The following is a 19,815-nucleotide window of genomic DNA, read 5'->3' on the forward strand; positions in this document are numbered from 1 at the left end:
GTTCTTGTCATGGAAATGAAATATATATTAAAAAATCTTTTCGACGACGCCTTTCTTATTTTCGACGAGACTTACATAATTGTACATGGGAGATTCATACATGGGAGCCCACCAAAATTAAACACTGAACACGCGCGCTTCCCCCATAGGGAAAAAACAAGGATGGAGTTGAAGAGCGGAAATGCACGCCGGCTGCCAGCCCAAAGAAACACTTCTGAAGGGAATGTGTCTTCTTTATCTGACCAGCACCGCACGAGTTGTCACCGCCGGCCGCCGCCACCTCACACCGTCCACGAGGCCGACCTCCTGAGCACCGGCTTCATGGCCTTGTCCTCCTCGAGGGAGATCATGCCGAGGTGGGACGGGTCCTCCAGCATCATCTTGGCCACCAGGTACCCCGCGATGGACCACGTCTGGAACTTCCTCGCCTGCTTCCCGACGTACCGCCCCAGCTTGCCGTCGTAGTACTCCGGCCAGCCGTCCCTCGCCAGCCTCGCCTCCGCCAGCTCGATCGCGCGCCTGGCGATCTTGAGCCGCCCGGTCTTGATGCACGCCGCGGTGAGCAGCCAGAGCAGCACTGCAGGAATTGAATAGTACAATCAATCAGTGGAGGGGGGAAAAAATGAAAACCACTGCAGGAAGATGAGATGACTGACCTGGCCAGGACCCGCCGTTGTGGTAGCTCCACCTCGTGTTCTTGGGGTCGCACCCCGTGACCGTCTGCCACTCGTGGCCCTCGATGGCCGGGTAGCAAATCTTGACGGGCATCTCGCCGACGAGGTCCTCCCATCGCTCCTCGATGAGGTCCATGATGGCGGCGGCCTGGTCGGGCGTGGCGAGCGAGGCGAGGATGGCGACGCAGTTCCCGAGCGCGAACCAGCGGAAGTCCATCCGGGCCGGGCTGACGTTGCCGACGAAGTAGCCGCCGCGGGTGGGCATGAAGTCGAACAGCCAGTCCGGGATGGACTCCGGGTTGACGTTGAACTTGTTGACGGCCGTGTGCGAGTACTCCTCCGTCTTGAACCGGTAGATGTCGTTGAGCTGCTGGAAGTCCAGCCAGAAGTAGCTCCGCACGTGGTAGCTCAGCGCCGCCAGCCGCGTCACGATCCGCTCCATGATCTCCTTCCCCTCCGCGTCCGGCTTCAGCATCAGCAGCGCGCACCGCAGCGCCATGAAGAACAGGGCCTGGATCTCGATCGGGTACCCGTACACGCCCTGCAGCAGCAGCCAGCAAAACACGGCGGATCAAGAAGCTGGCGATTCCCGGCGGCGGCGCATGACGGCCGATCATGTCTCCACGCTGCTTACGGCCGCCTACGTACCATCCGGCGGTCGATCATGCAGCAGCCGTCGGCGCAGAGCAGGGTGGGGAAGGTGTCGAAGCCCTCGGCGAGGCACTGGTTCATGATGAGGCGGATGCCCTTCTGGCACATGGGCGCCTCGGCGAGCGTCATGTCGCCGGTGGACTTGGTGTAGGCCCTCAGGATGATAATCCACCAGAAGCCCGAGTCGACGGGCGCCACGCGGCCGATGGCGCTCTCGCCGAAGTCCGCCACCAGCTTGTCCACGCCGCGCTTGGGGTCCTTGAGCACCTTGAAGCTCGCCGGCATGGCGCCCTCGCCCAGCTTGAACCGGTCTATCCGCTTCTCCCACCCCTGCAGCAGCAGCGTCTTCAGCAGGAAGTTCCGCACCACCTCCGGCTCCCCGTTCATCAGGAACGCCAGCGCGCTCGGCACGAAGTCACGCACGAACACCTGCATACACGCATCCAGGAAGGAAATGAGCACATGCCGAAATTAAGATACAACAAATTGAGATTCTTCCAGAGCTGTTTGTTCTGCTATCATAAAACATCATTAAGCCTAAATTACTATTTTCCAAACCAAAAAAAAAAGAGAGGAAAAGATCTCGATCGACATAACAGAATCCAACAACTACCCTGCACGAGCAGGAAAGTGTGGTCGCGCAAGGCAGCATGCCGTTGTCGTGCCGTGCGCATACCTACCTGGTCGTAGTTGAGCACCTCGCCGGCGGAGTGGTCGACGGCGGCGATGGTGCCGAGGGGCTGGCCGCGGAAGGACACGAGGGAGCGGCGCAGCGCGTCCCAGGCCTCGCCCACGAGCGGGTGGGGCTCGAACGAGAGCCGCGTGGAGGAGGCCGGCGTGCCGCAGTAGGACCGCAGCCCGCCGCCGGGGGAGTACATGCTCTCGTAGCTCTCCGCCCCCGCGCTGTACCCGCACCCGCCCCAGCCCCCGCGGCCGCCCGCGCCCGCGCCGGAGAGCGAGAGCTCGCTGAGGGAGCGGTCGTCGAACGAGCGCTGCCGCTCCACGTTGATCCGCGGCTTGTGGTTCAGCAGCCGCGTCAGGTCGAAGTCGTCCGGGTCCGCCAGCGACGCCTGCGACGACGCCTTCCGCATCGCCGCCGCCGCCGCCGCCGGCTCCATCTCGCACGCCGCCGCCGTCGTTGCGCCCCTGCCTGCCCCCGCGCGCGACGAGGATAGGAGCGACTCGACGGTCTCGACCACTAGCCGCGCGGCGAGACGACGGCTAAGAGGAAGTGGGGGCGGAAAGCTTGGCGGAGAGAGGGATAGGCCGAGCTCGTATATGGCTCGCCGGAGCTGGGTGCGCTTTTTCCCGGCGAGTCGTGGTCGCGGTCGGAGCCGCGTCGCGCTGCGGAGTCTGGCTCTGCTCCGGCGCGGGAAGGGGGTTGTGGACTGGGGCGGGTACATAAAGGCCCCGGCGCCCGGGGGATGACCTGCGGGGACGGGCAACCGGCGGGGAGCAGCTGGTGGTGGTCGGCGTCGGATTTTGTGGGGCCGCCGCTGGGGTGGCGCGGCGTCAGAGTGGGACTGGCTCGGCTCCGCTCGCCGTTTGCGTGTGCATGCATGTAGTTCTGGGGGTAGTGCCGAATGACCAGGGGATGCCTCGGTTTCTCAACGGATTTCTCTTCGAGGGTTCTCAACAGGTTATGGATGAACATAGAAGCAAGCATGCATATAGTTCTGGGGCTATTTCTGTTTGAGCAGCGTTTGTGGTCTTACACAAAATTACCAACTTCTCTCACGGTGCAAAACCACTCAGCGGGAAAAGAGAAATTCTTCCGAGGATGCTTTTTATGCTCTGAATGCGCCTTCAGATCGGTGTTAGACTCATGCAATAACTTCATACGATCTCTATTAAAAAGGATTCGATATTTTTTCTCTCCCACGCCAGAGGGTGTCTTCTCACTGCTGCTGGGTTCTTCTTTAAGATGCTTCGTGATTCTGCTTCAGGAACTAGTGTAGCTAGGGTTTCTATCGTCATGACATAATGCGACACCGTGGCGGTTTCTGACTAAGAGCCATGGATCCTCAAGGCTCCATAGCGTCAGTTGAAAGCCTCGTTTTTGCACATTTTCCATTGATTGAAGTTGCATTGAATACCTGTCCCTGAGGCTTGTAGCCGTAGATTACCCATCCGCAACGGCACAAAAACAACCTTCTACAGGAAACAGAACAGAGGTTTCTGCTAGCACAGGCGCTTCGCTTCTGTACGTTTACTTGACGGCTCGGACACGATCTTCTTTTAACTTCTTCGCTTCTCGCGTTGCCATCAGGTAGAACGGGAAAATATCTCGAACCGAATGATTCGCGTTCAAGAAATCTAGTGCTTTTCTGCGGTAATACCAGCATGGCCGAGGCCATCAGTCCCCACAAAGACAATTTGCTCGTTTCATCAGCTTCACATGTTCAGAAGCGAGTAAATTTAATGCGAGTCACGTCGTGTTGGTTCCGGGCTAGCATTCTCCACAGAAGGGGAGATGAAACGGCTAGCGAATGTATCATTGCTGAAAAGGAAACCGAGTGAACCATTTGAAGAAAATTTGATAAGCACGCAGAATGGTCGATGCCTTCAGTCAGTCATCCTGTCATCAGGCACGTAGGTACGGGACGGAACCGTGGGAGAAAGATTAAAGTAGGCCACGCGAACACAGGCTCCCTGTCTCAACTGTCAGAGCATGACACTTGAAATCTAGTAAGGAACCAAGTACCGCATGGAGGCCAGGGAATGTCGTCTTGGGTAGGTCCGTGGATGCGTGAGACGGAATCACGGGGAAGACGACGGTCAGGAACCGCGAAACAAGCCCTGTGTTTGGTACGGAAGCTTGACAGTTAACACCTAGGAGTTTCAGATACAGAAGAACACAAAACAAGAGTCTCGTGGAGCAGGCATACGGATGTCCTCCTGCCGTGTGGTTTGGCCTGATTACTTGACCGCGGAATCGTGAGCGGAGCTAGCGAGAGGCCGTCGGCTGCGCACATCGTCTCCTGCGGTGGTTGTCGCCGAGCCAATTGTGAGTGCGACCACAACGCCTGCCATGCCCTTCACGTTTGTTGTTTTTTTGTTTTTTGTTTTTTTGCCTTGACGTCGCTGCTTGAAAACCGGGTGTTGTGCTCCGGTATCAAGATCAGAAGGCCGGGCCACTGTTGTATCTCATACCGCGCGCGAACGCTGGTCCCAGGCCAAGCACGAGTTCCGCACCGGCAGCTGGACGGGCCACCGCGAGCGGGCGCGGCGAGATGGCGACGCCGACGGCGCGCGCGGAGGTGGAGCGGCCAGGTGGAGCCGCGCGGGGAGCTGGCTGGTTGCTGCCGCTGGCCGCGGCGTCCCTTTTGACCAGCCTTGCCTTATTATCCGGGAACCCGCGGTCCCTCGCCCGGCCGTCTGCCTCCCCGCAAATGTCACGACGGCGATCGGCGGAATGATGGCCGCTCGGCACCGTTGAACGTGGCCGTTCGTCCGGCACAAGCAGTGCATGATTCGACGAGCATGATTAGCCATCAAGCCGGATGTCACAAGTCACAACCTTGCTACTAGAATCATGGACCTCTGCGTTGATTACTCCTCGTGATCATGGTTCGTGGTCAAAGGGCCGTGGGCCTTCCAGTACCTTCGCGAGGGCAGGAGTATCTGGTGGCCTCACAGGAAGATAAGGAGCATTGCCTGCAGGCCATGGAAGCCATGGAGCAGAACCAGCAGTGCCCAGCCTACGCGATGGCGACCCCCTGCTGCGGATCACTGCGCACAGCCTGCTGTGACGCAGGGCCTAACCGAACTCACGTGCGGAGGAGGTCGGTGACCAGGTCGTCTAGGCTCGCGGCGCGCCGGCCGGCCGCACGTGCGCGCGCACTCAAGGCACGGTGACCGCGCGCCGACGACGAGACCGGCCGGGCGCCGGCGGCGCAACCGCGAAGCTACGGCTAATCTCGCCCCCGCACCGCACGCACGATGATGAATCGGGCAGCAGCCGACGCGTCCACCAACACGGCCACACCCGCCGCCGGTCCGCGTACGTACACTCGCCGCCGACGCCGCCACCGGCGTCCCGCGGCGCAGGGCACCTCGGCTGGCAGCTTCGCTGACTGGTGGCTTGCCAGTGTCTCTGCCTCTCTGGGGTTCTCGGGGCACGGTTTGAGTAGAAGGTACATGCATGCATCCGCGCGCACTTTCCGCAGGATGGCGCCGGCGCCGCGCGGCCGGTGCCCTTACCACCGGGGCACGGGCACTTCCGCCCGGATCAGTATTCAGTGCGTGTGTTCGTTCGTTCATTCATTCGGTGCTCTGCATCCTCTCGCTCGCTTGGATCGGGACCCCGGCACGCACAGATCACGGTCACGTCGGGTCTAATCACGCGGTACGGCGGATGCGATGGCTAATCGGTCCGGTCGATCGAGCAGCAGGAGTTGGCCAGATGGGTGTAGGAGCACGGCCGCGTTTGGGTTCAAGGTAGAGCTTCAACTTCACGGAGAAGACTGACGAGAAGGACGGGTGAGGTTTGCGGGAGGACGTGAGAACTCCTTTCTGTGTACGGTCGAGAAGGGCTTCAACTATCTCGGCGAGATGCTCACGGCTTCGCCTTGTATGCTAGGAAAGAACTTCCATTTTGAACCAAGAGGAGTACGTTCCCGGAGTTCTAACGAGATGTACTGCCCAGGACTTCGCAAGACGACCCAAAGGAAATAGACATTGGGCAGAACAGCAGGTGACCGATTCATGCACGAACGGACACAGAATCACACGACTTTACCACCCTTCTTCAACAAGGACGTTTTTTGTAAGGCATCTTACAATTTGGACAAATCTTTGTACACATTAACTGTCAATTTTTTGACAATATATCATGAATCAGCTGCTACAAAATCGATGTCGTATTAAAAGATTTGTCAAGTACGGATCTACCGGCACAAATTTCATTAGAGCAACTCCAGCAATAGCCTTTAAATCAAACCCTCTAAAAATGCTAAATGGGGGCTTTAAATCAAACCCTCTAAATGCTAAATGGGGGCTGCGTCTTTAAATCAAACCCTCTAAATACTAAATGGGGGTTGCCTCTATGTTTTAGGGGCTTCTAAATGTCATTCAACTCCAGCAATAGAGAGCTATCTAGAGAGGCCCTACGAATGGAGGTTGGAGGATGGGATTTGGAATCCTCCCCAAAATAGAGAGCCGAATAGAGAATCTACTGGAATACATCTTTTTCTAACCCTCTAAACTTGAGCTAAACTTGAGGTAGGGAGCTATTTAGAGGGTTTGCTGGAGTTGCTCTAAGCATGCATATAATTTGACTAAGTGGCTGTCAAAATAACAAAGTTTGTCCTTTCAAATCATAATATGCCATAAAAATGAAATTTGGCGCTACCAAAATTTGGTAAGCTCCAAGATTTAATTCTTGGTAACACGGATGTCTGTTGTACTAAACTCTCCTCTGTTTTTTGGGTTTGTTTTCCAATGAACCAATCAAAGAAAAACCAAAACCGAACACAAAACCTTTATTGATCAAGGCTGGCAGAGCTCCTGTTTTTGGAAAAAAAATATTCTGTCGGTGAAATGGCTATACAGCTGAACCCCTGAAAAAACCTTCCTCAACAAAATGGCTCGTTTCAGTGTTTTAGTGACAAACTGACAACCAGTAAGGAGCATAGCATAATAGCACACACTTCTATATATCCTGTATTAATTTTACAAAAGCTTAGTAGCCGAGTATGATGACAAATATATTTTCACAGTAAATATTTAATGCACAGGATGAACTCAGAAATGGCAGTTTCTAAAATACACAAGCAGAGGCTAGTTTCTAAGCTCTAAACAACAAACAAATCGAAGGACAGAAAGCAGAACTGCAAACAGGCAAAATGTAGAAGTTGATTGCCAATAGAAATTGAAGAATGTCAGCATCATTTTCCGAAACCACACTTCTTCAGGAATCACGTCAGTTGAAAGTTTGAGATTTAACCTCTGAGCTACATCTCCCGGTAGATCTGCCATCTTTAGTAGCAAGAAGCACCCCAAGCTTCCATCACTCTTCATGAACTCGTCTTGGCTGAGGAGTATCATCTTGCCCAGCAAAGTACACCATGATAACCAGAAGGGCAATGACAAATATAAGGATGTACAGCGAATTCATGCTGACCAGAGAGTTCAGGAAACCCATGAAAGAAGGGCCGCTGACTTTCTTCTTTGTGGTTCTTCCTGCTCTGTATCCCTCCAGGAATTGGCTTATTTGGGATGCTTGGTCACCTTCTTCTAATCTCTCTGAACCATCCACCTTCACCAAGAAGCATTTTTAATTCAACCCCGGAACATAGTGAATTCTCCATTTGATGATGAGCAGAGAAACAATAGCAGTTTCTATCTTAATCAAGCATTAACATTTTCATGGAATTTAAGAAGGTCAACAAACAGGAAAGAATAAAATTATGCTTTTTATTGAATTGTGCACAACCAGTAACACAGAGTAGATATTGATTACTGAGGAAGATTTACTTACTAGCTCATACTCCTCGTTTCTATCCCACACCAGCAGCTTTGGCAGCTGTGAGCTCTTGGAAACGTCAAAAGTCTCCACAAACTCATCCCATTGCTTGATTCCAACATATCCAAACACCAAATCACGGTTCGCATTAGCAGCAGATCTCAAGACTCGTACCAGTTGTGTAGAGTTTTCATCTGAATCATCCTCCAAAATTGTGAGAACAACTTTCCTCTCATCATCATTCAGCATTTTTAGTGTCTCCGTATTGATTGGGACAACCAAAGGGAGCAGGGATTGTCGTACAAAATCTTCCAAGAAATTTCCTAAGTCCAAAAAACAATATCATCAGTTATTGGGAAAGCAAAATGTCTTTGTATTGTATATTCAACTGGACATAAGATGATATATGGTACTCCGAATTACTTCGCAAACAAAGCATCATAACAGAAAAAATCCAGTCCTGACCACAAGAAAGGGATAACAAATACCTTCAAATGGGCCATAGAATAAACTTTGTTCCTTATACTTTGGATGTATTGCAACTAGTGCTGGAACCTTATCAAAATCATAGGCTACCATCATGTCCTCGGAGAAATCTTTTGCAACAGCAAACCAAGCTCTTTTCTTGTATTTCCTTCCATATTCAGCAATCAACGACTCATTCACCCCAAAACCAAGGAACATAGGAAAGCTTGTACCAGCATTCTCAACAAAGTTCTTTATCGCAGCATCTGACTCAAGGATAGAAACATCTGGCGCAACAAACTTCTTCAGATTGCGGACAAGCTGGTCAGCTTTCCTTGAACCAGTGTATTCAATTGGGACACCGTGGATAAAAAGCATCAGGGTAGGGAACCCACTGCATTTACAAACTAAGAAGCATCAGCAATCTAAAAATCTATACTCCACAGTGAAACCAAAATACTTAGGGACACGAGCTTACTCTACTCCATATTTTGATCCAAGTTTCCTGTATTTGTCAGCGTTTACTTTGGCAACTACGATGGGCTCACTCAACCCTGCCAACACCGGCGCAGCTTCATCTAACTGCATTAACAAAATAGAATTTTTCAGTTTCTCCAAGATAGAAGTCCTCAGCACGATAACCCACTGGCAGTTCCTGTCTTTTATAGAAGTGCAAGACATATCGTTTGAGAATCTATTAATTGGCCACAAACATACTGTACTTGCGCTTAGTTTCTTTTCTTCCATATAAGCTAATCTACCTGAATTCAGGTGATGTCACACTCCTATCTCACTGTTTATTTAATAACTGGATAATAACAGGCTTTGTTTAAAAATCGAGCAAATATTCTGAAAAATAGTAAGTTCTGCACTGTCCCAACTCCCAACTTCGCCTGCTTGAGTTCATGGGACCACGCAAAGAACACGCGATCCCAGAATCCCAATGGACCGGCTGCCACAGCACTAAAGAGGCAACAAGATCCACAGAGACAACCCCACGGCATCCCAACTCCCAGCACATCCTAATTCGCATCGCATCTCGCAGGGCTAGCACCACAGCAAGTTGCAAGGTCGGCAGGCCCAGTGGACAGGGTCAGCGGTCGTACCTCGGGCGCGAGGCGCTTGCAGTGGCCGCACCACGGGGCGTAGAAGTCGACGAAGAGGAAGTCGATGGCGCCCAGCGCCGCCTCGAAGTTGCTCTCGTCCAGGTCGATCACCCGTCCGTCGCGCGGGAACTCCTCGCCCGCGGCGGCGGTGGCGCGGGCTGAGAGCGGGAGCAGCAGCAGGAGGAGGAGAGGAAGCAGCGCCGGCGGCAGGACTCGAGTCGCCATCGCCGTGGCGGGCGCTCGATTCGATCACCGCCGCGTCGGAAGGAGGGGCACGGGACTCGACCAGCTTCCTAGGGGAGGGGTTTATTGGGGAATAAGTTCAGATTTATCCTTCTCCCGAATCTGATATTTTTTTATCACTTTTTTTTGGGAGACAGTACTACTTTTTTTCTGATTTTTTTTTCTTCTGAATTTAAGCCCTACATTAATTTAAGATTACATCAACGCCTTACTTTCGAACGGTTTGATGTCTAGCATCTTTTTATTGATTCTACTAAATGAAAATTCTGAAAATAAACTTAAGAACACCAATTTTTATTTCTATATTTCTGAAAAGCTCCTAAAAACCTGACAATAAAGGTAAATTTGCCTCGTCTTCCAAATCTACAAGTTCAGCAATATTTCTGCAGCTAAAAACTGCACTGTCACCGTCACCGAGACTTTGGTCCGGTAATGTGACGAGGATCACCACGGAATCTCATATCCAGAATCAATACTCTAATCCATAGCATCTAGCCATCTACATAGGTAAGCAAGGGACACCTCAAAAGGTAACGCCGGCTACCCGTGCTCAGCACAAAGTAGCGTGACAACTGACAAGAAACAGCACAACAACAAATGATATCACTGCTGAGGTTTCTCCACAGCCTGGAAAGTTCAAGCCACGATATTATTAACAGAAAGTTGGGTCCTACTGATGATGGCAAGAAACGAGGTTACAACTTCTCGTAAGAAAACGCGGTAATAAGCAACAACCAAGGTAGAATGAAGTCCAAGCTTCTAACTTCACAAAATGTTGTTGAAAATAAGTCTCCGATATGTAGGCCTTGAGACCATGATCGCTCAACCTGAGGCGGTCTTCTTCTGCTGGAAAATGACTGCGTACACGGGGACTCCAACGCCGATGCTAACTGCTCCCAGCACGGAAAGAGTCACCTTCAAACCCTGGTGCTTCATCCTGTGCAAGTTGTACATGTGCTTGGCATGGAGATAGTATGGCTCATCATGGCCGTGCCCTCCCATTCTCTTCACACCAGTGGCATGGAATCCACGAGAAGCTGGCGAGTCCAAGAATATCAGTAATCAGGGTTATTACGGGAGCGAGAAAACAAACGAGTTCACAACTTCATTTCACAGTAAAGGAACAATCAAAAGTATAATGGATAGATCAATGCATCCACAGATATCTACTAATCAGCAATTTGAAGTGATCTAAACAATATAAAGTTCACAAATGCATTTGACGTTAGAAATATAATGATCAAGCCAAACCACTAAAAGGTACTAATAGTAATGGTCCGATATCAGAAATACAATGATTAAACCAAAAAACTAAAATGCACTAATATTCATTCACAACTACCATCATCTCCAGTTCTCCACAAGTCCAATATCCAAGCCGCTTTTTCACCTCTAAAACATGTGGTCAAGAAACACAGGAATTTTAGCCTGTGGGCATTGATACAATTGATACAAATGAAATGTATAAACGAAGCTATGATTGGTTTCTTTCTGAGTAAAATAGTTTGCATAATCCTATTGATTAAACCATGGGACCAGCACACTGATTACAACCAGCTGGGTTCCAGATAAAAGGTGTGAGATCGTCGTAAATAGCATAAGCCTCCTTTGTTTCAAAGGATAAATAATAACATAGCACAGCAAAAGAATAACCAGCACCCCTGTTTAACCGTCAATAGTTTCAGACCGTTATTTCTAAGTTGTAAGCCCTCAAAGACCTGTCAGTCCACGACAACAAAATGGAATTGGACCCAAAGACATCAAACAAATTGATACTACCTCCTTTAAAACACATAAATGAACAAACTTTGATAAGAGGAACGGTAAGCACACAAGAAGAAATATAAAACACAAGGGTACAAGGGTACTGCTCCATCACTCTCTTCTCGGGTAAATTGGAACAATACAAAAGGATAAACAGAGTTGTTATTGCTGCATTGTTCACTGTTATGCTTACTGATTTCTGAGTGATCAGATGCTGTAAATTCGGCAAGCCTCGATCGAAAAGGCCAAAGCCCAAAGGCCAGGCGTTTCCCAATCACCACATGTAAGACCGAAAGGGCAGCGAAACCTAATTCAGTGCATCGCCTGATTCATTCACCAAAATAAACGCACCGACTGATGATCTTATAACGCCGATCGAAAGCATAGTCACAGCGGGAGCGCAGACAAATCTTGGCCCCCAAATACGCATTATCTACCCCAACCACTTCATCACGCGACCAGAACTATCCTCCAAGTAACCCACGGATCTACCACCGCTCGCATCCATACCACCACGACCAACGGAAAACTAACAACCAACCCAAGCGAATCGTGCCGCAGCAACCCTAAATCGGCCCGCGGTGGGAGGTCAAGGCCAGGGGACGCGGGATGGGAGGGGCACTTGCCTGGCTTGGACGCCTCGGCGCCGGCGGCGAGGAGGCGGATCCCGGAGCGGAGGCCGCGGTTGAGCGCCGTCGCCATCGCCTTCGTGTTCTCGACTGGGGTCGCCGCCGCCGCCGGAGGTGTGTTGTGGTGGGCGAGAGAGTGACTCACTGTGATGATTCGTTGCGGTTGGGCTTCGTGGGGGGTTGCGTTGCGTGGAGAGACCGAGAGAGAGCTTAGAGAGCCAGTTTGGGCCGCTTGTGTTTCCTAGCGAAGAGGCCCGGCCCAGAGAGCAAAGAACACGTACGCCTCCGGTGCTCAAACAAAAACGCTTTCGACAGTGGAACACGTATTATTGGAGTCCGCCTTCCGCCTCAGATGACTTCGAATCGAATCGTCCGATGATTGCCGATCAAATAAATCATGCTCGAGAAGCAAATCCGAACGAGAGACGCTTCCCCTTCCCCTCGCAGATGGAGTCGCTTGCGTCGCAAGCGAGGCCGGCGGCGGTGCTCTGGCTCGCCGGCTTCCTCCAGGCCGCGCGCCTCCACCGGGTTGTCTCCTTCTGCGCCAGGTCCTCCGCCTCTGTTCAACACCCCCTTCTCTATCCATTTTTTTACAATTTTATTTGATTTTTTTGGGTAAGAATTAGAGCTAATTGACCCCGCTCGAAGCATCGATTACTTGCTCCGTTAGTATAACTTTGTCGATTTTTGTTTGGGTGCAGCTCGAGGGCACTATCCATCAGGATCGCACAGTGCTTCCTGCTGAACGGCCTCATCTTCCTGGGGAGGTACGGTGGTTGGTGATTGAGTTTGAATCTCGACTAAATTATGTGTCTTTTGTAGCTTTGGAGTGTGGTAAGACCTAAGGTTATTAGAACTTTTGAGTAGATTGTACAGTTTTGTGCTAAGTGTTGTTTTGTACAAGTTATAGTTGTCCTTTGTGCTGCGGCTACTAGGGTAGCATAGCAAATAACATCAGAATGTTGTGTGGTTGGAATGGTGTTATGCATTTGCCTCTGCCGGTTTGCCCAATGAACTAGCAAAGTGAACAGGGTGGAGTTTGATGGGCTGTTTGGAGTTATGCAGGGAATAGTGGACATTGACTTCTCCTAGTTCTCTGTCACTTCAATTCAATTACTCTGTGTTAAACATAAGGAAAATATATTATTTTTAATCAAGTCAGTTGTGACTTCTCAGCACTTGTCTCATGATATTGTTTTCAATGTTCCTGCCTAGCCTATTTTTCTGTTGTTTCTCAACCTTCTAAATAATTCTGTGATTCATAGCTTGCTAACCCTGAAATCGGTGGTCATTCCAACTCTATTGTGGATTCTACCTGAGCAATGCAATCAAATGGGTGGACAACATCTTTGTGATCACAAGGCAGCTATAGCTATTTATTCATTCTTACGCTCGGGCCTTGTTGAGATTTTTTATGTAAGTGCTACCTTTTATATGCTGGCATTTTTTTTAAAAAAAATGTTACTGCTCATGCTTCTGTTCACATTAACACTCAAATTTCAAGTCCATTCTGGTGCACTAGTTATTTAATTTGCATTGAACAACACACGATTTATTGATGCTATCTGGCTAATGTGAAATTTAGTATTTGGATTATTTTTATTTTAAGAAACATGTGTGGAATTACAGATACTGGCATAAAAATAATATGTCGGTGGATGCTTACCTTTGCAATGATTCATGTAAGTAGAACGTGAGATAGGAACGAATCATAATACATATTATTTTGTTAAAGCATCACTCATGTTTTCCTAGTGACATGCTTGGCTCTTCATATGCTGCAAAGTTTTGTATGGCATACACCACTAGTTTGCAGGATCCCTTGGGACAAACTATCAAGTCCATATCAACTTACTGTTACTATCTCCCTAAAAATAATGTTTACTGTTACTATCTTCCCTAAGAATAATGCTTACTGTTACTATCATGCCATTTACTACTTTATAATATGTGTGGCATTGGCACTGTGATCTCTTTTTTTTTATTGGCACTGTAATCTCCATATTCTTCTTATTACATTCCTTTCTTTAAATATTTATGCATTGCTTATTGTTTATTATTACATTTTGGTTTCACATAACTAAATATCTATTTCAGGTATTTTGGTTTTATCCACTTTACGTCTTCAGCTTCATATTAAGTACGCTTTGGTATGTTTAGTCCTTTTCAATACATGTTCTCTAACTTCTCTTATACTGCCAGAAAAATTGTTTTCTTCTTTCTGTGAGTACGCTGTTGGTTTCAGTCGATAATGGGATCATCAAACATTATATAAGCTAATATGCTTAAAGTTTATGGTTTAAAAATTGCCCCTTTTTTTGCGACCATAAAAAAAATTGCCCATTTTCTCTCTAATGCAGTAATTTGTTCACTATAGCAACTATGGTTCAATATTCCAGCTAACCATGCAAGCACCTTGTTGTAGCCAATTGAAAATTTGTTTTTTGGGTGCACCGTGACACGATAAGTTGCAGCCAATTTTTGATCACCTCGTCAATAGGTAGATCTACTGTTTTGCAGTATCTGGGAGTAACATGATCAGAATAGGTCTTTCTATGCGTAAGTTTTTTATTTGCTTTCGGAGATATGTATTTAGCAAACATTGGAATCATTTATATATTTGCAACAGGCAGGCAAATTTTCTCAGTCTATGTTTTCTCAAAATAAAAAAAAGTGTTGTCTGTTGCTGCATTCTTAGTTAGCTTTCCACAGCACATGAAAACAGACCTGGATTTGGTCTTTGAAGTTTCAAATTTTGATTATGTGGAAACTTATTCTTGTATTTAATGAACTCACTTGTTGTTACAGGTATGGATTGTCATTTTGTTATCCTCGAATTATGCATATTTCAGAGACTAAACAAGGGAACACCCTGTTATCCCTTTTGTGATGCGGACCATCTTATGTCAGGTATAATGACATTGCCAAGCATGCTTTGGATGTTGTGAAAAGGAAGAGCCTAGATTCGACTCGAGCGTTGAATGCTCACAACATAACTGAACCAGGAGACCAACCTGAAGGATTTGACAGGTAGGTGTGTTCATGTGGAACTGGGTGGTGCCTGATTGCTTGTTTTGTTGCTGATATTTTGGTATTAGGGTTGCCCTTGGTATAGGGGAACAGGTCTATTCAATCCTCCTTTTGACCATTTTCTTTGTTGAGGTATGATTCTATGTTCCCTTCATGTATTATTGGACACACAATTCCACAGATGATATCTATTTGAACTTCATTTCTCCTGGTCTTCGTGGTTTGTCATTTGCTGTTTTTCATATATTTGCATGAAATGCCATGCAGGTTTCAGTGATTGGTTATGTACCGTACTTTGGCAAGGCAATGAACTTCCTGCTCCTGTCATTAATGTATGCCTACTACTGCTTCGAGTAAGTATGTCTGAATCTTGTTCAGCATTCTTCCAATTATTCTTTTTCAGTGTGTTATGCATTTGCAGGGTTACTTCCATAGTTCTGTTACCTTCAACTTTGGTAAACTTTTTGCCAGGTACAAGTGGAACTTCTTTGCAGTGAGTCTGAATAACAGGCTTGAGTTCTTTGAATCAAATTGGGCCTTCTTTGCTGGATTTGGTATGTCGACAATTCATTATCTGACAACTACATATTTTGTACGCATTTTGTCTGTTTGAAATGACTTAATCCATTTTACATGTGTTTGGGTATGTATGTTTGGGGCGCTTTTAGGTTGTTACTGAAGTGTTTCCATGATTATGGATTACTAAATCTTTTTAGCTGTTCAGCTTATTCATACATTAAAACGATAGGCGCTACTTTTTGCACCAAGTTGAAACCATTTCATTAAAAGGGCGTACCCAGTGCTGAAAGCTCCCACACAAGATGTTCATTATAAGTTGCAAATGTGATTTGACAACCATTCGTCTAATAGGTTCCAAACCATTCAGAACCATTTTGTTGCTGTAATTTGGTAAGCTTTCATTGTACTTTAGGTTTTAGTCAAATACCTCATGTAAATGAGCATTGTTTTGCTTTCCCTTACCTTTTTATGTAATTTTTTTTGCTTTATCGGCATCATGTTGTTTCTTCATATTCTTAAATAATTTATATGCTCTAGCTGGTCTTTGTGTAATCTTGACATATTGTTTGTTGTTCCTATGTAGGGGCTCCATGTGTCCTTCCAATTTTCTTCTTCTCTCCTCTTACAAGTTATGGACTTATGGCCATACTTTACCCGTTGGTAAGGTTAAACACTTTTCAGTTGCAGTTCTTACTTTTGACGTTTATATGTTCTCTTTTGGTACATTACATTTGATAACTTTAAGAGTTTCCAATCTTCAAGATTTTTTTTCAGTCTGTACATTTTTTTTATTTTTTATATACCACAGCATGTTCCTTCGTTGCTGTTTTTCCCTTAAAAAGAAGAATTCATAAGTCTGTGTGTGGTCTATATTTAGCTGGAAACCTGTACTGGATGAGACCTTGCAGCCTCCATTTTGAAAGTATGATCATATAGTAATTACACCACTGGCGGAACACAGTGGAGGCCAAGCTGGGCCCCGGCCCCCCTTCCAATGAAAATTTCTCTCTTGCATGCCTCCATACATGATGTACACATGCAAATGCTCTTTATTTCTTAGCTATTTCACACTGTTGTTTCAAATTGGCCCCCCTTTAATATGGCTCACGTTCCGCCACTGAATTACACCATACCTTCCTTGAATATCAGTACTGAACTTCATGGCACATCAGATTTGTGTGTATGGGAAGAATAAATAGAACAGCAATGTACACTTGTTATCAATTGTATGTTCCTTGTTTTGATGTTCTCTCTGTTTTCCACTTGTTGCCCTGGAGGAGGAGCTTTGAGATATTGAAATTTCCTCTTTCCAGGGTGAAGTTCTTGCCTCATAGATTATATATGCTTTGGATAAGAGTGCTCACTATCTGTTTTATGATCGAACATATATGCACCAAATTTCAGGAGTCCAACTTGACAGCATTGCTTTTCCAGTTTGTCTTGACTGCTGCAGGCACTCAAGCTGAGCAAGTGATTGATGAACTGAAACCTACACACGAAGGGAAACTACAAAGAATACCTGTGTTCTTCGTGGCAAAGCGACTAACGTGAGCTCCCAACTTTCCCTTCATCAGTGGGTGTTCAGTTCCCTTTCAAGTAGCGAGTTGCATAAGCAAGTCATGCCTAATTGATGTTCAATCTTTTTCCAAGTTTTGAGCCTCATGGTTTTCTCAAGCACTGTTACATGCATAGTTGATGTTCAATCCTTTTCCTAGTTTTGAGCCTCATGGTTTTCTCCATCACTGTTACTTTGGTTGGTACCGTAAGGGCCTGATATCAACAGTTCAAAACATGTCTGAAATTGTGGTGCCTACAGGACACAGGTACTGCAGCTGTTTCCAGCGGTGCAGAAAGAAGAATGAAAGATCCACAGGAATAGTCAAGGAAAGATGACACTGCGTTGTGCTTATCACAACGCCGCGGTTTCAAAGAAGACACTGCGTTGTGCTTGTCACAACACCGCTTGTCGATAAGCTGCATGCCTCTCCATAATGCGGAATGGGCTGTGTATATCTTCGCCACACTGTAAATACCCTGTAACATTGCTGTTGTAACATACATTTCTGCTAAATGGAAGCTTTGAGGAAAAAATAAAGTTCCACTTTGTCCACTCGGTACCCGCCCACATTGATGTGCATACAGATTGCAGCTCTTTCTCCGACCATTTACTGGTGTCAAAGTTGCAGATTTGGTACCAGAGTTCCATACATTTGCTCTCATTTTACCCCAAAGAACTGCACGAACGCATTGGTTCATCTTGTTTCAATTTTCAGACGGTTTCTCTGTATCTGGTTCATCTATTGTAGGCATTGTTCAAGAATGAAGAATGTGACAGGGATTAAGTATGTGCCCAGCTTAAAGTTGCCTTCCTTTCCGTTATTTCACATTCTAGTAGACTGTGATGGAACACTGAAGTGGCACAAGAGCTAATACGCATATGACATTTTAACTCCCGCACCACTCCTGTACCCGTTGGTGTTGAAAGTTTCTAGTCATGTTCTAGTATGCAAGTTTTCAGTGCTGCCATTGAGGTACTCCTTCCGTTCCAAACTGTAAATCGTTTTGGCAAATCTAAAATATAAGTTTTGCTATTCACTTAGATATCCACTATGTTTAGATCCATAGAAAAAGTTATGTATCTAATTTGTTAAAACAACCTACAATTTAGAATGAAGGGAGTAGCCTACTAGAATTAAATCTCGCCCTTAATACTAAGCGTGTACCTTGTTTTTTTATAGATTATCTAGGATCTTATACTTGAGAAATACGCAACGGTTACCATCCATGTCGTGCGTGTAGCGCCACACCAAATCGGAGCTGTGCCTGTACTTTGGTGGTAAGCCACTTAGAAGGCTTGCTGAACTGTTGCCCGCGTCCTGAAGCCAAACTGTTTATCACACCTGTTCGCCCAACCACTCTTTTATTAAGGTCAGGTGATGTGCAAGGACTAACCATATTATCCTATGCTTATCAATTCCCCATGCTCCTTCTATCTCCAGTAGCTGCTCATCCTCCAGAAAAAAACACTGAAATTTCTTGGGGTTTTCAGCTGAATGGATGGTTGTTAGATGCTGCAGCCTCAATCATTGAGAACCAGCCGCTGCCGACACCAACCCTGGATGCCGTTCCTTGGTTTCAGCCGGCCACAACAAAGCACCACAGCATTCTCTGTTGCCTGAATTTATAATGGAAGCCGCCCCTGATCGAGATTATGGAGCGGCTGCTCTCGTAAGACGCCGGACAAGCTCCATAATTCCGTCAGATCGTCCAGCTAGCATCAGTTGTCTGCTCATCCTCTTTCTCGTACGTGTGACCATAATTCTTCTTTTTTTTTGGCGTATTGCTGACACATGCAGAACATGTAGCATACGTACTAAAATACGGCTCGACATACGCTATCATTGCGTATAAAAGGGCCAAAAGAAAGAAGGACGAAGCAGAGTACAATCAGAGGCTGGCTAGCTAGCCTGTGGTGAACAATAACCAATGCTGCTAGCTTTGTCCGTTACCTTTGCGTCCCTTTTGAACAAGCAACTTTGTACGATAACTGGTTCCCAAGCTTAGAAACAGAAGTACAGAACCCAAAAAAAACGCAAGGATTCTTGCAGCAGCCGTAAGGATTCACATACGGAGGGAGGCTGTTATTTTCTTCTCTGTTTGTTGTTCGAGCAGCGAGGACGCTTCTTGTCAGAAGCTTCAGGCACGCTTTGTTGGAGCCCTTAATTTATGTGGGGCGCTTAATTTAATTTAGCAATAATCTCCATCCAAGAGGTGTACTGCTGGTCCCGGTCTGACGCTAGCTGCTGCTTTGGAAATGTGTTTTAATTTCCAGCTAATCCTTTCTTTCGTTCATGCTGGCTGCAGATCCTATTCCTCGCGTGCCATACTGCCATCCACCAGTGCTCCGAGTACTCCCACGCCATTACGTGATGTGCGTGATGCCACCAAACGCACTGCTGCTGCTGCTAGCAGCGAACAAATTAATCAACGGGCAGACGCCTTCCATTTCTCGAGCAAGGAATGTTCTGACACCATGTATGCACAATCTGCATCGAGTGCACAGGTCAAGTCGGAGGAGCACCAGAAATACTACTCAATTTCACCCTTCTTCGTTTGAATTCGGCAGGACCTGAATTGCTTCCTGCATAATTCTTGTTTCCTGCATTCCATTTCCAGCTTTCCAAGGTGGGGTCTGGCCGTGTGGATGCTCATATAAAAAACATCCAATGCTCCAAATGATTGGGCATTAATTGGTACGGTTGTTGTTA

General features: G+C 47.3%; 4 protein-coding genes across 5 annotated transcripts; 1 reads left to right on the forward strand and 3 right to left on the reverse strand.

Annotated features, from left to right (window-relative positions):
• Positions 1 to 7: 7 nt before the first annotated feature.
• Positions 8 to 2,873, reverse strand: LOC112898980 (cytosolic invertase 1-like). Its single transcript, XM_025967309.1, has 4 exons — positions 2,006 to 2,873; positions 1,323 to 1,754; positions 657 to 1,215; positions 8 to 577 (listed from the first exon to the last, which is right to left on the reverse strand). The coding sequence occupies exons 1-4, from the start codon at positions 2,726 to 2,728 to the stop codon at positions 282 to 284; spliced, it is 2,010 nt and encodes a 669-aa protein (XP_025823094.1). The 5' UTR covers positions 2,729 to 2,873; the 3' UTR covers positions 8 to 281.
• A 4,085-nt stretch (positions 2,874 to 6,958) lies between these two features.
• On the reverse strand, positions 6,959 to 9,661 carry LOC112898981 (protein disulfide isomerase-like 5-2). Its single transcript, XM_025967311.1, has 5 exons — positions 9,363 to 9,661; positions 8,735 to 8,838; positions 8,280 to 8,650; positions 7,807 to 8,114; positions 6,959 to 7,584 (listed from the first exon to the last, which is right to left on the reverse strand). Exons 1-5 carry the CDS (start codon positions 9,585 to 9,587, stop codon positions 7,336 to 7,338), a joined length of 1,257 nt encoding a protein of 418 aa, XP_025823096.1. The 5' UTR covers positions 9,588 to 9,661; the 3' UTR covers positions 6,959 to 7,335.
• A 529-nt stretch (positions 9,662 to 10,190) lies between these two features.
• On the reverse strand, positions 10,191 to 12,183 carry LOC112898982. Its single transcript, XM_025967312.1, has 2 exons — positions 11,996 to 12,183; positions 10,191 to 10,642 (listed from the first exon to the last, which is right to left on the reverse strand). The coding sequence occupies exons 1-2, from the start codon at positions 12,069 to 12,071 to the stop codon at positions 10,428 to 10,430; spliced, it is 291 nt and encodes a 96-aa protein (XP_025823097.1). The 5' UTR covers positions 12,072 to 12,183; the 3' UTR covers positions 10,191 to 10,427.
• Positions 12,184 to 12,350: 167 nt separating this feature from the next.
• Positions 12,351 to 17,657, forward strand: LOC112901041 (protein EI24 homolog). 2 transcript variants are annotated; one of them, XM_025969858.1, is made up of 11 exons: positions 12,355 to 12,546; positions 12,700 to 12,765; positions 13,264 to 13,414; positions 14,096 to 14,148; positions 14,909 to 15,028; positions 15,097 to 15,160; positions 15,296 to 15,381; positions 15,500 to 15,582; positions 16,131 to 16,207; positions 16,982 to 17,094; positions 17,364 to 17,657. In XM_025969858.1, the coding sequence occupies exons 1-11, from the start codon at positions 12,374 to 12,376 to the stop codon at positions 17,407 to 17,409; spliced, it is 1,032 nt and encodes a 343-aa protein (XP_025825643.1). In that variant the 5' UTR covers positions 12,355 to 12,373; the 3' UTR covers positions 17,410 to 17,657. The 2 variants fall into 2 exon arrangements, with proteins under 2 accessions (XP_025825644.1, XP_025825643.1); XM_025969859.1 differs by lacking the exon at positions 17,364 to 17,657 and having other exon boundaries at positions 12,351 to 12,546; positions 16,982 to 17,098.
• The last annotated feature ends 2,158 nt before the right edge of the window (positions 17,658 to 19,815 follow it).

The sequence above is a fragment of the Panicum hallii genome, chromosome 7 (assembly GCF_002211085.1).
Source record: "Panicum hallii strain FIL2 chromosome 7, PHallii_v3.1, whole genome shotgun sequence".
Classification (NCBI taxonomy): Eukaryota; Viridiplantae; Streptophyta; class Magnoliopsida; order Poales; family Poaceae; genus Panicum; species Panicum hallii.

Excerpts from the sequence above, each read along its gene's own strand:
- LOC112901041 (XM_025969858.1), top strand. The coding sequence starts at position 12,374 with ATGATTGCCGATCAAATAAATCATGCTCGAGAAGCAAATCCGAACGAG. Across the intron at positions 14,149-14,908 it reads TTCATATTAAGTACGCTTTG|GTATAATGACATTGCCAAGC; the intron begins GTATGTTTAGTC and ends ATCTTATGTCAG. Across the intron at positions 15,382-15,499 it reads TATGCCTACTACTGCTTCGA|GTACAAGTGGAACTTCTTTG; the intron begins GTAAGTATGTCT and ends ACTTTTTGCCAG.
- LOC112898981 (XM_025967311.1), bottom strand. The coding sequence starts at position 9,587 with ATGGCGACTCGAGTCCTGCCGCCGGCGCTGCTTCCTCTCCTCCTCCTG. Across the intron at positions 8,839-9,362 it reads GCAAGCGCCTCGCGCCCGAG|TTAGATGAAGCTGCGCCGGT; the intron begins GTACGACCGCTG and ends TTGTTAATGCAG. Across the intron at positions 8,115-8,279 it reads ATTCTATGGCCCATTTGAAG|GAAATTTCTTGGAAGATTTT; the intron begins GTATTTGTTATC and ends TTTTGGACTTAG.
- LOC112898980 (XM_025967309.1), bottom strand. The coding sequence starts at position 2,728 with ATGTACCCGCCCCAGTCCACAACCCCCTTCCCGCGCCGGAGCAGAGCC. Across the intron at positions 1,755-2,005 it reads AGGTGCTCAACTACGACCAG|GTGTTCGTGCGTGACTTCGT; the intron begins GTAGGTATGCGC and ends GCGTGTATGCAG. Across the intron at positions 1,216-1,322 it reads GCATGATCGACCGCCGGATG|GGCGTGTACGGGTACCCGAT; the intron begins GTACGTAGGCGG and ends CTGCTGCTGCAG.
- LOC112898982 (XM_025967312.1), bottom strand. The coding sequence starts at position 12,071 with ATGGCGACGGCGCTCAACCGCGGCCTCCGCTCCGGGATCCGCCTCCTC. Across the intron at positions 10,643-11,995 it reads CGCCGAGGCGTCCAAGCCAG|CTTCTCGTGGATTCCATGCC; the intron begins GCAAGTGCCCCT and ends TGGACTCGCCAG.